This window comes from Ictidomys tridecemlineatus, chromosome 4, assembly GCF_052094955.1.
Source record: "Ictidomys tridecemlineatus isolate mIctTri1 chromosome 4, mIctTri1.hap1, whole genome shotgun sequence".
NCBI lineage: Eukaryota > Metazoa > Chordata > Mammalia > Rodentia > Sciuridae > Ictidomys > Ictidomys tridecemlineatus.
This window is the reverse complement of record NC_135480.1, coordinates 162,346,008-162,363,607: the sequence shown is the minus strand read 5'-3', so window position 1 is coordinate 162,363,607 and position 17,600 is coordinate 162,346,008. Positions and strand designations below refer to the sequence as shown.

Genomic DNA, 17,600 nt, shown 5'->3' with positions numbered 1-17,600 from the left:
CCCATAATAGTCTAGAGATACATGGAGTCCAAATTAGGGGTAGGGAAGCTGGAGGAGACTCCCACTGAGAATGCTGGGAGGAGCCTGGGGGGATGTGCACTGGCTCCTGGCCAGGAGAAAGGGAGATTTTCACTTCCCATCCAGACTGTTCTTTCAAAAGCTCTCTTTGTACTTGTTTGTTAGGAAGTAAATTAGAATTCCCTGTTTGATTTGAAAGAATTTTTTGTTTAATGATTGATTGGCTTGTTTTTCATCTTGCAACTAAAAAAAGGATTTTTTTTTCCTATGTGCGACAGTAAGATATAACCCAAATGATGCTCCAGGAAAGTCCATGTTGTATTGATGTAGAGAATGGAGTTGAGGAGGTCAGTTGCTCCTCAGCCAGGTACTGAAAAAGAAGGAATGAAGGTGGAACCCTAGTGATTGGTAGGAGATCGTGAAAGGATGGAATCAATAGAATTTGATTGCATCAGGAGATGCAACATTGTCTTCCAAATTTTAAACCCAAGTGGCTAGGAAAAGGGGAAATAAGACAACGATTTGGAAGAAAACGTTAAGCTTATTTTAAGTAGATTGAATTGGAAGTAGAAGAAATGAAGAAGCATCCACAAGTTGTTCAAAGGCCAGAGCTGATGTTACTGAGAGAAGAAGTAGGATGCCAATAACACAGTCAGAAGTTGTCTGCGAGGTGATAAAACCACGGTGGTGGGTGTCTGTGCTGAAGGATAACATGGTGACAGACCAAAAAAGAATGACTGACCAAGGGTAGATCTCTGAGGAAAAAGAGCAGGAGAAAGGGAGCCACCTACAGAGATAGAAAGAACAGCCTAGAACTTTCAGAGTTGCTAAGGTAAAAGTAAGGGAGGTAAAAAACATAAAATGCAGACTTGTTGAGGAGGATGATGATGTGGATGCCAGGGCTGTGTTTGGTGGCAAAGGACTGCTTTTTCTGGGCAACTTACCTTCTTCCCTCTACACTCCCGGTCGTCTGGGACTGACTTTCTCTTGTTGCTTGACCTGGGCATCAATGACCTTGGTAATGGGTTATCCACCAGTGTTTGCTTGGGTATCTGTTTGCTCTTTAGATCTAACGCTCCCCAAAAGCAAGGACTGTGGGGTCATTTAGCAGAGGGAAACAGGATGGGGATTTGAGGGCCCTGGAGAGCAGTTCCAGAAGAGAGTCGGGAAGTCAAATTGTAAGGTGTTATGGAATAAGAGGATGGTAAGGAATGAAAGGAATGTCTCACAGAGACAGCAGGCGGGGAATTATGGGAACGTTGCATTAGGAGAGGAGCAGAATAAATGTTTAATTCTAGGGTAAAAGATTTGAGTATGTTCCTAAACTGATGAAAGCCGATAGAAAGAGGAGAATGAAAAAAACAAAACAAAACAAAAAACAAGTGGCAGAGGTAACAACTGATAGGGTTTAAGAAGGGACTGGTAGATGTAGGGGGCTGAAGGCAGGGGCTGGCTGAAGGTGCAGAGAACTGCAGATGTGAGAGGTGACTAGTGACTTGACTATAAGGAAGAAAACTAAGTCCTAATAATTAAAAAATAAAATAAACTGACCTTTTATGAATACTGTCATTTATCAGTGGGGGCAACATTTTCAAGACTCAACTTCCCTTCCCATAAAATGGGGACACTCCTTCCACCCACAGTAACTGAATGTTATTGGTACTAACTTGCAACAAGTTGTTGTACTAACTTGTCTGTTTCTTTGTTTTTGTTGTTCTGTTTTGGCCTGTTTCCCTGACTGGACAGAGTAGCTGTAAGATGGTTCTGATAAGATCTTATCAGCAAGGTATGAGATGGACCATCTGCATATGGAGATGATAATGCCATAGTACTGAGAGCTCAGTAGAAGGTTTACAAGTGCTGGACATAGGAGAGGGATATTAATACAACATCAATAAAAAATTTGTAAGCATTAGGAAGGACTTGGGATATTCATGGACAAAGACGGATTCTTGGAGAAGTCAAGAACCTTTTTGGAAAAGGTGTTGGGAGATGTGACCGCATCTTTCTTTCTGGCCTGTGAAGGTTGTAATTAAGGTGCCTACCCAGGATGCACGCATCCCGGAGGCTTTGAGATGGCCTTCAGCATGTTTCAAAGCCCCCAAAGTCTCCCAGGTGTGTAAATCTCCACGGGGTTAGCAAATGGGTCTCAACCCATAGATTGGGAGCTTGTAACCAGAGCGGTCAAGCCCGCTGGGAATGCAGATGTGTTTGACCCAGGTTGCTCCTGAGCCTGGCTGGCTGCAGTCTCCCACACTTTCCACTCCCTGCCAGCGCTTCCTAGTGCTGCGCTGCAGGAACTGAAGTTTTTAATCTGCTGCCCATCGCAGGACCTCTGGTTTTTCTTTTTGTAAATTGTTGAGTGTGGAGAGGCCCCGCCCTTCCACGCCCGCAGCGGCCGCCTCCTCGCGCCTCCCCGCCCAGGCTCCTTCCCGGACGGCGCTGGAGGTCCTGGTGGTGGAGGCCCATGGGGCCCGTGGCGCTGCCTGCCTGGCTGCAGCCCAGGTAGGGTGCACAGAGGTGGGAGGGGACAGGAGGGGCCGGGCGGGAGGAGCGCCGCCGGTAGAGGCGGGGGATCTAGCAGCGGGGGACACCCAGCAGCCCAGCTGCGACACCCACACCTACTGGCCCGCACTCCCTGGAGCTCTAGACAGGTATTATTCATAATTAATTCTCTTGACAGTCCTAGGAAGAAGGCTCTCTTTTCCCCATTTTTGAGATGAGGAAATGGGAAGGACAGGCTGTGTGGCCACCTCTTCCCTTTGGGCTCTTTCTGCCAGTCCCTCTGCCCTTCCTCTTTACTCCCACCAAGAGCCCTGCCCTTGACTTTGTGGTAGGGCAAGTGTTGCAGGGGGAGTTTTAATCTTACTGAAACACCTATCACACGTGTGATTCCAGGGAAATTGATTCGGTGCAATAGGAAAGGGTAAGGCCCAGTGTATTTTTAACCCATAAGCCAGGTGATTCTGAGGCAACTTGGAGGATTTCCTCTGTTCAGCCCCTTTAGTTACGTCATGTGTTGATCATCCAGGGACTTGGCATGCTCCTCAGCTAATTTACCTTGTTTCTCAGAGGTTTCACATCTCCCACTTGGAGAAAACCCTGTCTGCACTGGCAAGGCCACGCCCATCATCCTTCGAAACCCCCAGGGAACACGTCAAACAATGCTTTCTCAAACTCCCTCTTATCGTGCATCTGTCAATCTTCCCTTAGTCATCTCCCCAGCAACCCACAACACATTTTTAAACCCAGCTTGACTTCCCTTTTTTGGCATGAGCAACTAAACATCTATGTGTGTCTGATGAAGGAAACGATCTGCCCTTGCAAAATACAATAGAAGGCAGTGGCAAGATACTGACCCCAATCGCATAATGCATTCAGAGGTCCCGTGTGCCCAATTACTGAATTATCCACCATTTAAGACAGTGGCCATTACTACTCCCTGCTCACAAGTATAACCCAGTTAAGTTCTGCGCTTAGCAGGCTGAGCTTCTGGAGCACACATTGAACATATCAATCCTTCTGCCCTCCCCCACCACCACCACACCAAATATTCAAAGCTATCTTTGAAGATGTTGCTTTTACTCCTGGGTTAGCCGCAAGGTTAGAATTTTATCAAAGATGAAAATCAAAAAAGATCTTTATTTGGTTTTAAGCAGACTCAATATTCTCACTTTAGCAGATAGTACATGATATGGGTCCCTTTAAAATCTGATGTGTTTTGTGGGGCAACTGATTAAAATACTCTGATGACAGGTTTTGGGGTTGTTGTTTTTTTGTTTTGTTTCATTTTTGCTGGTCAGGTTGACCAATATGTTAAAGGACCTATGTACAATGATGTAAAGGTTAATAATAGAACAAGTGTTTCATGGTATTTTCCTGTATTTATAGGTATAGAAAGACTGCCTATCTTTTCATCTATTATTTAATCCAGTTCTGTGGCCACTCATGGATACTTACAAATATGACAGTCAGATTCTTTTCATTTGGAAAAGGTAAAACTCAGTTTATCTTAAACTTTTGCACCTTGTTTTTGCCTAGAGTTGCTTATATTAATTTTAAATTTCTCTGGAGCTCACCTACCATCCTCCACTTCTCTAAAATTCATGTTTTTCAAAAATCATACATCCTGCTTATTAAAAAATCAAAAACTTTTTGGAAAAGGGAGGAGATGGGATAAGGGAAAGGGATTTGGCTCTGATTAGGCAGAAATGCCATTTCACCATTTCTTTTGGTTCTTCATCAAACCCTCACAAATTCAGTGTGCACTGAGGAAATCTATAAATTCCAGTATTGCATTTTATGCGGAGCAACCAGGAGTTAATCAAATTCTTCCACTGTTTTTTTATTCCTTAGGTTTAACTGGAAATTAGTAAGTGAGTAACAAACTTTATACTCCCCAGGAGTCTATTTGACCCCCTTCCTAAGTAGTGTATAAATGACATGCTTTGTAGATGACTAATCACCTAACTGGAAGGTGGCAATAATGGCTTAAATCATAAGCTTCCTCGCTTTTCCTAAAAAGTAAAAATACGGTTTTAAAAGAGCAAAGAGCATTTCAATTCTTCTTCTTTTTTTTTTTTTTAAAGAATGAATCATTAAATGACTGTCAATAACATTCTCTTCATGTTCCATCCCCACATGAGTAAGTGTCATCACAGTTTACAACTGTTGGGTGACTTGACAGTTTGAGCAACTGCTGGTTTCAGCTAAAAAACAAACATGCCGTGCTGTGCTCATCAATTCTGTATCATAAGGAAATTAATCGACTTCTGAGATACCATAAGCCATTTGATGTTGCTTTTTCTTACAAAAATCTACAGATGAATTCTTGCCTTTGTGAATTAATGTCAAGGATACAACCTGAGGCTTGAATTTCAACTATGAGCGTTGAGAGTTTGCAAGCAGAGGAAAACGGAGGTGATGGGAAAACTCCCTTGATGTTTATAATAAAAAAAAGCCATCAGTCCAGGCCTTGAAAGTTGAGGCTGTGTGGGAGTATTATTGTAGGTCATTCACCATACATGGCCCCAGGAACTCTAGCTCTGTCTCACGTTTCCAGAGGGGAAAGTTGCTGTGGTCAGCAGTGTTTATTCTTAATATTATCATGTCATTATAATTACAGTAGCTACTCATTAAAGAAATACAACTGATTTATATGAAAGGGGGACTGAGAACATGTGAGTGGGGGTTTCGTATAATTCCTGAATCAGTGTATGACTTAAATAGCTCAGCAGCAATCTGAACCCCTGAACTTGGGATTCCTCCTCCCCTCTTCCTCCACAGAGCTGTGTCATTGATAGCTTGGTCACAAGAGGTGCAGTCAATGCAGAAGAGGGTAGGTGGTCTGAATCGGTCATAATCTGAAATCAGGGTGATGTTAACAGTGTCCAACTGCTGCAGCAGCTGAGAGACCCTTGGCACTTGATCAGTTACCGTTTGAACGAACACTAGGTACTAAAGTCAGCACAGTCACACCTAGAAGTTTCTAAAAAATGGTAGGATTTCATTTTAAAACTTAAAGCCAAATTCATCCTATTTAGAGGGACATTTATTACCCCTCCATTTCCACTCCAAGGGCAGTACCTCAGTTGAGCCCTCTGAAATGTAAACTCCAAAAGTCCTGATCAGAACCCAAATTCAGGGTTTAGCACAAATCCAGAAAACACGAGGCAGGTACATATAGGAACCACATGCTCTATACACTTAGTATCTGATATCATAGCATCATTAGGGCCATTTCCATAAAGCTTCTCTGAAATATTTTTTCCTCATCTTGGTCATTTTCTTATCATTGGAAAAGCTGAGCACAACAGCTCTTAGAAGCTCACCTCTGACCTATTTATGCTCCAGGTGGTTTAGAATCCAGCTGATTACCTTTATGTGGGAATTCCTTTATAATCTCATATATGGGGAATAAATAGTGCAGCCTTCACTGTGAAACCTTACATTTTTACTTCATTTTGGAAGGAGATCAAAGTATACTACAATACAAAGTGCTTTCTTTGCATTGCAGACTTAATTTAGTAGCCTATTTACAGAGTTTTTTTTACATGTACGATAAAAAGAGGTAAATAATCTCAACTTTATTTCAAAGAGCTGCATGGATTTGCATCATGAACTGGTTTTTACTTTATTTGTATTTTTTATCCACTGGACAGATTCAATGGTTGACACTTTTTATGCTATTGGACTTGTCATGCGACTTTGCCAATCCATTTCTCTCCTGGAGTTGCTGCACATATATGTTGGCATTGAATCAAACCATCTTTTCCCAAGGTTTTTGCAGGTAGGTTTCAGTCACATTATTACTTAGAATCTTTCATTTTTAACTTTGTTCTATTTACAGCCTTTTCATTTTATGGCACTCAAAAAAAAGCCAACCCTGAAGTCACTGATAAGGAGAATCCATTAAACAGAAGGATTGTCTTATTCTAAAACTGCAGTTAGATCGGCTGATATGAAACATTCAAGGCAGTGGCGCGTGTTGATCTGTGTATACTTCCTTGATCCTATCCTGGGAGATTTCAGGGCCTCAGCATGTCATAGCTTGGGATAGTATGAGACAGCAGAAAGTCAGAGGATTGAAGCCATTCACACCTGAGTACAATGCCCTGCTCTTCTACTGATTACTGTGGGGTTATTCTACCCACAGTCATTGGGGTGTTGCTGGGAGAGGACACCATACAAATACCTGGAAAAGAGCAGATGATTAACAAATAAATTCCCAGATTTCCTTTCATCCCTATTTGGAGAACACTCCCAGCCATTTCTTGTTCATTCTACCACTTTTATTGAATTCCAATGGAAAAGGAAAATGCTTCATGTTTACCAAGTGTAGAATCTAAGTGTAGACTTGGGGTCACACTGACTTAAATTAAAATCCCAGTTTTGCCTCTTACTTGTTGCATGAATTTACACAAGTTGTTTAATCATACTGACCCTGACTTTCTCATGATGTGAGAATAACACGGACTTAAGAGAATAACTGAGAACATGGGTGGGGAAAGTTCCTGGTACTTAGTTAAAATAAAATTCTTGTTAGTCATTGCTATTGTTTTAGCTATTATTTGTTTCCTTTACCAGGCCTTTAGCCCTAGATGGCCATGTTCTTTCTAAAAGCAGGTGGAAAGTAGATTGGAAATTTACTGATACTCAATAGAAAAATCTGGATTAAGGCAAGAAAAACCAAGTAGCATTTTTCTTAGAGTGGAAATAAGGGTTAGGTGACTATGTAAACATGTGTTCATAATCTCCAGGATTGGGAATAGGTATCTGTGAGTATAATTTCAGGTATCCCCAAAACAAATTTAAAAAGTATATAACTATGCCAAACTTACATTGTAAAAATTATTAAAATGTCAGTCTTATATTGCCTAGCAAAGTGCTTAGAATCTAAATATATACTTTAATTTTTTGTTGAAAGAATAAGATAGAGTCCCTGTACTAAAATTTGCTTTAAATACTGTGAAAGTTTAAAAGGTGAAACTGGGAATATAATCCTAAGGAACCTTGTAACAACTCAGTATTACAAGTGTATGGGATATTTTTCATTTTACTTATTAAATAGAAGTTGTATTCATTAGAATGAATGGAAAAGAGCAGATGATTAACAAATAAATTCCCAGATTTCCTTTCATCACTATTTGGAGAATAGAATGAAGACATTTTAAATGTTCAAATGTAAAATAAAATCATGGCAACCCTATATAATAGATTAATATTATAACAGTTAACTAGCTAGGACCTAAATGGAATTTCCTTCAATATATTTCCTCACAAAATAAAAAGCTACAGAACTATCCTAGATGCAACATGTAATTTCGTAAGACAACTTATTTGTATTTATGAATTATTTAACATTGCATGCTGTACTTTGAAACAACTAAAATTAGTAATACTATCCCATAATGTTGATCTTGGAGGACAGAATTAACAGGCCATGTTAAATTAAAGTTCTAAAGTTCTATTCTATCACATGGAATTATTTTGCTTGTAATATGATCAAATTCATAAAAAATCTTTAATCACGTTTATTTTTATTTTTTATGTAATTTTACAATTTGTATGACAGCAGAATGCATTACAATTCTTATTGTATATATAGAGCCCAATTTTTCATATCTCTGGTTGTATACATAGTATAATCACACCAATTTGTGTCTTCATACATGTACTTTGCATAGTAATAATCATCACATTCCACCATCATTAATTACCCCATGTCCTCTCCCTTCCCTTTCAACCCCTCTTCCCTATCTAGAGTTTGTCTATTTCTCCCATGCTCCTGCTCCCTATATCACTATGAATCAGCCTCCTTATATCAGAGAAAACTTTCGGCATTTGGTTTTTTGGGATTGGTTAACTTTACTTAGTATCATCTTCTCTAACTCTATCCATTTACCTGCAAATGCCATGATTTTATTCTTTTTTATTGCTGAGTAATATTTCATTGTGTATATATGCCACATTTTTTATCCATTTATCCAGTGAAGGGCATCTAGGTTGGCTCTATAGTTTAGCTATTGTGAATTGTGCTGCTATAAACATTTGATGTGGCTGTGTCCCTGTAGTATGCTATTTTTAAGTCCTTTGGGTATAGTCCAAGGAGAGAGATAGCTGGTCAAATGGTGGTTCCATTCCCAATTTTCTAAGAAATCTCCATACTGCTTTCCATATTGGCTGCACCAATTTGCAGTCCCACCAGCAGTGTATGAGTGTACTTTTTCCCCACATCCTTGTCAACACCTTTTGTTGTCTTTCTTCATAATGGTTGCCATTCTGACTGGAGTGAGATGAAATCTTAAAGTGGTTTTGATTTGCATTGCTAGTGATAATGAACATTTTTTCATGTATTTGTTGATTGATTGTACATCATCTTCTGAGAAGTGTCTGTTCATGTTCGTGTTTTCTTTTGGTATACTTTTAGGGACTTCTTTTTTTAGGCTATATTTGTTAATACTGACTTCATGCTAAAACAGCATTTTCAAAATTAAGTAGTATTAGTTCAGTTAGTGCACCTGGTAAGAATGCATAACTGTAAGAAGAACTGAATGAGTACTTAGAATATGCCTAGAAAACATGCACATATTTTATGCTGTGCAAAATTTTGTAGGTCTGCTTAACAGAAATCATAAAACTTAGAAATCTGATTTCTTGGAGTTCCAGAAAATTTAAATGTGATTTTAATCACCACTAATTAAAACTAATGGCTTATAGAACCATCACTGAAATCCAAGAGGTTAGTCCTAATTGTAATTTTGAAATAATGATAAACAAACATTAACACTTTAGACTTAAAAGTGGATTTGCATAGTCTACGGTTAATAAAACAAATGATTCCTAAGTCTTTGGTCCTTAGGAGGGATGACAAGTCAGTAATCACCACATTAGAGAAAACAACTGCCATTCTTCTCCTGGACTGATTATTAGTTTTTTTGTGTTGTTGTTTTACTTACTTTTAAAATTTCTTTTAAGATATTGTCACATGCTCTCTCTTTTTTTTTTTTTTTTTGGATACTGGGGATTGAACTCAGGGGCCCTCAACCACTGAGCCACATCCCCAACTCTATTTTGGATTTTATTTAGAGACAGGGTCTCACTAAGTTGCTTAGCGCCTCAATTTTGCTGAGGCTGGCTTTGAATGTACAATCCTCCTGTCTTGGCCTCCGAGCTGCTGGGATTATGGGAGTGCGCCACTGCCCTCTATTTCTTTTATTCACTGGTTCTCAGAATGAAAATGGTGTTAACAGAGCTTCAAAACACATCATCTTGTGCAAAGTTTCATTTTCTGCCCCATTCCTTTATGAGAGTTCTGCAGACAAATAGAATTCTCTCATTATGCGATGACTGAGACCTCTGCTTTAAAGTAATGAAACAAAACTCTTAGGTTGTGTAATCATTGTTGGTTTTCCTGTTTTTCCGTTTTAAATGGAGAAGCTGAAGGCAGGAGGGCAACTAAGTGACTTGCACGATCATCATAGCTGACTGCATGCAGACCTTAAAAATGCAGGGTTCCCAGATGTTTTCAAGGAGGCCCTAAATCACGTTCACACAATTGTGATGTTATTTTAATATTACCTTTAAGAGATTGCTAAGCCACAACTGAGTTCTTTTGGGGGACTGGTCTTGCAAAATGTCAAGATAAATAATTCCAACTAGCAGTAGGGATGGATAAGCTTTTTGAATAGTTAGAATCCCTTAGCAAGTACTAGTGGTGTACAAATAGGGGTAGGTTTGTGTTCTGTGTGTTTTACACTAACATCTTTATTTTGGCACTGTGGGAAGAGACATGATTTTAAAAATCTCATAATTGCTAAAGCAAAATATGGGGGAAAACACCATTGATTTATAAGACAAGCATTTAACAGATATATATTTTATTTTTAATATACTTTAGGAGGAAAGGGCAAAAACATAACACGAATAGCTATTTAGAACTTCTATTTATGGAAATAGGCACACGCCAATTAAAACTATATAAAAATGTTTTAAAATACAAAAGAAATTTTAATTAAAAGGAAAATAAATTTAGAGAGAATTTGAATATTACCAATTCTGAAATATTTTAAGGGCTGTGTTCATACTCCATTTGTGCAGAAGCCTGAGAAAGTTTATTGATACAACTTTCGGGCGTTTCAACTCAAGAAGAGGAGGAAATAGCCAAAAAATAACTTTTGTATGATAATGTTAGACTGATATGCTTTGTATGAAATAAGAGTGAGATATAAGTAATGTAAGAGTAATATTTTATTTTTTGAGAAATTCTTTAAATGTAAATACTTCCTTTATAACTGAATTAAAATGGATCAATTCCACATCCTTCCTTCCTAAACACTGTTGCATATGTATTCATTTTACATTTTTATATAATTCCTTTAATCTGTAAATCAAAACGCTAGCAGTTATTACCCTTAAACTATTGTGCCTACAGACATTTCATTTGAAACCAAACTGTATGAACCATTTCTATATTTGCCCATATCTACTCCTATTTGACAAGGACAAGCTTGCTGTCTAAAACTCATTCCAAAGATGTCACAGTCACAGACCCTCTTCCTGTCTCTGTTCTATGATTAAAACCAAGGGTGCTTTACCACTGAGGTACATCGCCAGCCCTTTTCTCTCATTTTTGAGACAGGGTCTCACTAAGTTGCCAAAGCTGGTCTTCAACTTGAGATTCTCCTGCTGCAGCCTTCCAAGTTAACAGAACAGATATGCAGACATTCTCAAGGAGCGTGTCTTACTCTCTTTTAAGAAAACAACTAGGTAGGTTTCACTCTTAATTTCTTTTTAGTTGTGAAGCAAGTGCTTATATGCATTGCTAGGCTAATCTTTTGAATTCTCATAAAATCACATAGATTTCTCTCAAGTTTTGAGAATAAGCTTATAATCGTTAGAGATAAAACTGTTGAAGACAGTGTTGAACAGTAAGATTCTCCAAAATTTGAAGCCTCCTGGTAATTAATTATACATATAATTCACTCTGTAAGTAAGATTTTAGATTTTTCCTGTTTTGTACATTAGATCGAAGGAGTTACTTAGTGTGATAAGTACAAACCTATATTTATAGTGTAATTTAATAAATGCTGAAATTGACTTTTAAGTTCCTGGATTGGATTATCTATATAGAAAATGTTTTCCTCTAAATACACTAATCACTACATTAAATTATATGTAATCATAACTGATATTTAGGTCTATGTATCAAACACTTTTTTAAGTTCTTTATATGCATTAACACTCTTCAGAACAACTTTTTCCTATTTTTAATTTCTATGTGATAGACACTAAGCATTATCTCTAAAATTACTTAACACAAAAGTCAATTACTGAAGATCACAAAGGTTATGTATCTTATAGTATAAATTTGTTTAAGCTACATTTGTTTACATAGTACCAAGTAGAATGCAAATACTGTAAGAGCAGGGATTTGGTCTTATTTACAGTTATGTCCTCTGGTACCCAGAACAGTACCAGTACTCTCCATAATTATCTATTAGAGGAAGAATGAATGAACAAATATATAGAGAATTATTTAAATGCTTTGATCTTGCAGGGAACGTAGTTGGTGATTTTTTTAATATATAAAGATATTTCTGAAGTTTCCCAAAAGTTCACAGAATAGAAAGCTTGGGTCATTTTAGTAAAAGTCAGAGACTAAAACTAATTTATAAGATTCCAGAAAATCTCCTTACATTTGAAGTATTTTGCCTCTTTAGCACTTCAGCTTATAATGTGCTGCCACTTATAAACTAAGAACTTAGCTTCATTTATTGTTTTAACCTGGAGTTTAGGATTCCAAAACAGAACATAAAAATGCAAAGTATTCTTATTTTGTGGCTACCATACATTTGAATAAATATTAACAGGTTTAATGTGGCATAAATGATAGGATTTCTACTATGATTACTACTACTACACCTTTTATTCTCCATTTGAGTTATACTCAACATTACAAGATCATTCATTAGTAATAATCAGATAGTCCTAGGATTCATTAAAAATAAAATAGTGCTTAGTTCTCCAAATTGTAAATCTCAAAGAAAATAAGTTTAAAAAATCTTTTCCTCAAAATTGATTTGGTGTTGATTTAAGAAATCAAGGAGTCTATTGTCTTGAGGTATAATTTCAAAGGAAACTTTCTTTTAGAGAGTAGATTGTCCGTTGGATGTGAGGTTCTGGAGTAGTTCACCAAGTAACAAAGGTGAGAATCAAAGTTTCACAACCAGGGATTTAGAATTGCATTGTCCAGATTTTGATGCCAGACTTGTAAGCAAGTCACTTTAACTTAGTAAAGTGACTTTTGTAAAACAGTAATAGTAGCCACCTCTTATGGTCAGTATGGAGATTGAGATGCTGTTTATTTGGAACCTGGCAAAAAGTAACCCATAAATGTTGACTTTTATCAACTTAAGAACATCTCTGCCTATTATATTATATTGTTATTGAGTGGCCAATTAGGATCACAAGTTTAAGGCCATCCTAAGCAACTTAATGAAACCCTATCTCAAAATAAAATTTTCTTTTTAGCTATGAAACAGGTGCTTATTTGCATTCACATTGCTAAAATATGTGATTCCGTGGTTAAACACCCCTGAGTTCAATACCCAACATGCTCACGCGCGCACACACACGCGCACACACACACACACACACACACATTGATATTGTATATGCAGGAAGTATTTTGATTGCATACCCACACATATGTATATGTGTTGTGGATTGGATTTGGGGGCATGTCAATTGCTGATTTCTATGCAACTGGGATTTCATCACTAATATGCCACAGAACTTCACTTGACGATCTTCAGTGGAGTGAGTCTCATCCTGTAGCTCCAGTCTCTCTCAGGAGATTTTCCCCTCTGTCCTTATCCCCTAAAGGTCAGCTTGACATCACAGACAGCTTACTACTCTGGAGATTTAAGATACATGTTACCTGACCTGGGTATGTCAGTTAAATTCTTTGTTTCCCAAATTCCTTATTCGTAAAAAGGCGGGGCTGGGCTAGTGTCAGAATATTTTATCTGAAGGGGACTCCAGAGATCATCTAATTAAGAGGTATCTACATTTTTTCAGTAGTTGGCCATGTAATTAGAAATCTGTGTTGTATGCATGTGTTCATGTGTGTCTCCCCTGAGATTTTTAGCAAAATGCAAGGTTTCCTAATTACCAGGCATTGATAAAATGTAAGATTGTGCCTCAGTACTTACAGCTTGTACTCAAATGACAGCAAAATTGGATCATAATTATACTTGCAGCTCAGTAGAATTCATTATATAATTAAGAAACAAGGGTACTATATTATAAACACTGACCAAAGAAAAACTGCTATGTAGATAGTATCCACAGATTGACTCAGGTTTGAATCATGTCTTAATTCCCCTTAGCTAAGCAAGGGCCCTTTTGACTCACCTCTGGGGTCACACACATGCTGAGATAGCTGATACATGTGGACTTCTAATCACGTGACCCACTGTTGGCAAATCTTGGATTTTTCTACACTAGATTGTTTTCCTGGACAAATGGCCAGATTGTTCCAGTATTTTCTCCTTAATCAGCTTTTAAAATAAAGGCAGCTATTGAAAAACATAAATCAATCCTTTTACGTTTTCTTTTCCTATGAGTATGTTCCTTCAGTCTCAAATCTACTTTCTTTTGACCATCAAGAGCAAAGTAAAATGTCCTATGAAGCGCCAAAAAATGTAGACTATACAGGATATGTTAATGAAACATAAGAAAGCACTTAATATTTAGGTGGAGAAAGAATTTTTTTGTTGTTTCTTTTTTGAGGCTGGTAACTGGAGGTAAGCCAAAAATGTGTGAATTCTCAATGATTTGGAAATGCTTACTGAGTTGGAATATATGTATGTATTCCAAGAATGTGTTAAATTTTCTTCATTTTCCACTAGCTTTTGAAGGTTAGGATTATATTACTCCCCTTCTCCCTCCCTCCCCCCAAACTACAATGGCTTCTCTATTGGATGAAATTAAAATTTCTCGGCCTATCATTCAGAACCCTTCACAACTCAGCCCTAAACACATTTTCAATTTATTCTTCCCTTCTCTGCACCCTCCACTCCAGTTTCTCAGTGGTTCTCACTCCTCCCCAAACACCTTGCATTTCTACACCTCTGCTCAGACTGTTCCCTTTGCCCAAGATACCCTTTCTTAAATCCAGTCTTATTGGCACACTCATTCATTTTTTAAAATCCAGTTGAATAGTTGCCTGCCTTCATAAGACTGTGTTCTCTCTTCAGGCAGCAAGCATCTCCCTCACCTGTGCCACCCCACCTCCACCCATAGCACATACATTTCCACATCAGTTATTGCTCCATATTCTCCCTTCACTACTACCCTCTCTGGAGCAAGAACCATGTTTTCATTACAGCATTTAATACATAGTGAACACTCAATAAAGATTGCCAAAGTGAATAGAAACATGTGTGCATATGGAAAGAAAAAGAAATATCCTGATAAAATGTTATCTTTTCATTCATTATATATAATTTTGGAAAGTACAGAAAAACAAACAGGAGGAAATGAAATTTACCCATAACACAACCCCTTAAGGAATAGTCATTATTAACATTTTGGTATACATAGTTCCAGTTAAAGCATACTTAAGAAAAAAAAACCCTCTGGATTTTAAAAGTAGAAAATTACTTATATGGCCTAACAAATGATCCTAATTCTTGACTTTGCCATTTCTTTGTTAGCTCACAGAGAGAATAGTCATTCTTTTTGTGGTGATCACCAGTCAAGAGGAAATCCAGGAGAAATATGTGGTGTGTGTTTTATTCATCTTTTGGAATCTGTTGGATATGGCTAGGTAAGAAAGCAAAATAATCTCTTAAAACAAGTCCAGATTGCTTTCAATACTAGTAATAGCTGCTTACATTTGGTTACTCTGAATGAGACAGAAAAGCATAACCTCTTTTCAAATTATTTTATCTTGATATGGAAATGTATTTTTAGTGCTTTCCATAATGGGCATATCAAAGATAATGGAAACCTACCGTGGTATTACAAGAGCAAATTAGTGTATTCAGGATTCCAGCACAAGGCTTGGCATAACACCAACTTGAAATAAACCTCACAGCTGTTTGCTAATGAAAGGCGTTCCTTACATGTTACTTTAACAAGCAAAGCAGAACTTTTATATCATTGTCAGAATTTACAAAGTTGGTTTCTGCGGACTTAGATATTTTAAACTTGGGACCTCACCTTTCAGGGGAAAAAATGCACCTCCACATCAGGTTTTGTATGCAATTCCAGTGGGTTCAAACGACTAACTGAAGTCCTTTCATGGAACCCCTGGGAATTCTTGATCTAGTCTTCAGTTTCCTTATAATTCTAAAACTGTACCGAGATGTGCTCAGACCTTTCTTTGGTGTAAGACTCTCACCTTTATCAGTGAGCCCTCATACCTCTCTTTGGGGAGGTGTTCTAACTGCCACTTCAGCTTTCAAGTGAATAGTTTCTCCCCTACTTGAAAGAATTGGATGTGAACAGGTCACAGAATAGCCTGAGATTTTTAGCTGAGGTTATACAAATTCTGCTTTTATTATATCGCCAGTAATGTGGGTAGATTCAAATATATCTAAATAATGGGTTGAGTCCTAGAGAGGAGAATGAAATATTTTTAATTAAACTAATTCTTTGTACATAGTAATTTATTAATCATTTTAAAAATAGTTTTGCAGACTACGAGCAAACTTCAGTGTTGGCTCAGTCTCAGTGAGCTTAATAGACCCAACAGAGACCAACTTTGTATTGATGGTGATAACAATCAATCATGGAAATTTTGGATATAGAGGTCAGCAATATCTGGATGAAACCCATACCTACTACTTACTTGTTAAATAGTCTTAGGAATATCACATTTTTTTAAAATTTAAAATTTGTGGAGTTTAGTATAATCAAAGAGTTGTGCAACCATTACCACTATTTAATCTAAGAACATTCTCCCATATCCATTAGCAGTCACTCCTCAGAAACAAGAGAAGAATGTCCACTCTTGCCACTTCTACTCATCACTGTACTAGCAATTCTAGAAATGGCAATTAAGAAAATCAAATAAAAAGTCATCAGATTGGGAAGAAAGAAGTAAAACCATCTCTATTGGCAGATGATGTGATCTTATATACATAAATCATAAGGGATCCACTAATTTAGTAAGATAGCATAAGATTAATTAAAAAAACAATTGCATTTCTATACATTTGCAATGAACTATTTTCATTTCCTAAAATGAAATCTAGAAAACTATAACAACTTCAAAAAGAGTAGTACTTAGGAATCAAAATCTTAAAAGATATTAGGAACTTATACAATAAAAATTATAGAACTTTTTTTTTAAAAAAATGAAAGATCTTATTAAATAGAAAGACATCCCACGTTGACGGTATAATTTCACTGAGATGGAAATACTCTCAAATTGATCTGTAGATTCAATGCAATCCATGAGAAGCCAAGATAGCTTCTTTTTTTTTTCATCACTTTTTAAATTTATTCTTTTAAAATATACACGATAGTAAAGTGTATTTTGACATATTATACATGTCAGCATGTGTATAACTTATTCTAATTAGGATCACATTCTTGTGGTTGTACATGACGTGGAATTACACTGGTTGTGTATTCATATAGGAGTATAGAAAAGTTAAGTTCGATTCATTCTTCTGTCTTTCCTATTCCCATCCTCCCTCCCTTTCTTTTATTCCCCTTTGTCTAATCCAATGAATTTCTATTCTTCCCCTTCCCATCTACTTATATTAGTACCACATATCAGAGAACATTCAGCCTTTGGTTTTCTTGGGATTGGCTTATTTCACTTAGCATGATAGTCTCCAGTTTCATCCATTTACCAGCAATGCCATAATTTCATTTTTCTTTGTGGCTGAGTAATATTCCCTTGTGTATATGTTTCACATTTTCTTTATCCATTCATCTATTGAAAGGCACCTAAGGCTAGTTCCATAGCTTGGCTATTGTGAACTGAGTTGCTAGAAACATTGATGTGGCTGTGTCACTGTAGTATGCTGATTTTAAGTCCAAGAAGTAAAATCATGAATCAA

General features: G+C 37.2%; 2 protein-coding genes across 3 annotated transcripts in view; one reads left to right on the top strand and one right to left on the bottom strand.

The window, feature by feature from the left end:
* LOC144377293 (uncharacterized) overlaps nucleotides 1–17,600 on the bottom strand; it is an 85,989-nt gene that overhangs the window by 54,554 nt on the left and 13,835 nt on the right. The window lies entirely within an intron of this gene.
* The window catches only part of Hacd4 (3-hydroxyacyl-CoA dehydratase 4), a 29,708-nt gene continuing 14,422 nt past the window's right edge, over nucleotides 2,315–17,600 (top strand). The window contains exons 1-4 of one of the 2 annotated variants that reach the window (XM_005335908.5): nucleotides 2,315–2,523; nucleotides 3,910–4,013; nucleotides 6,180–6,307; nucleotides 15,240–15,352. In XM_005335908.5, the coding sequence (XP_005335965.3) occupies nucleotides 2,486–2,523; nucleotides 3,910–4,013; nucleotides 6,180–6,307; nucleotides 15,240–15,352 (383 nt within the window). In that variant the 5' untranslated portion in view covers nucleotides 2,315–2,485. Of the gene's footprint in view, nucleotides 2,524–2,560; nucleotides 2,673–3,909; nucleotides 4,014–6,179; nucleotides 6,308–15,239; nucleotides 15,353–17,600 lie in introns of those variants that run through there. The other variant, XM_040285854.2, reaches the window with a different exon arrangement.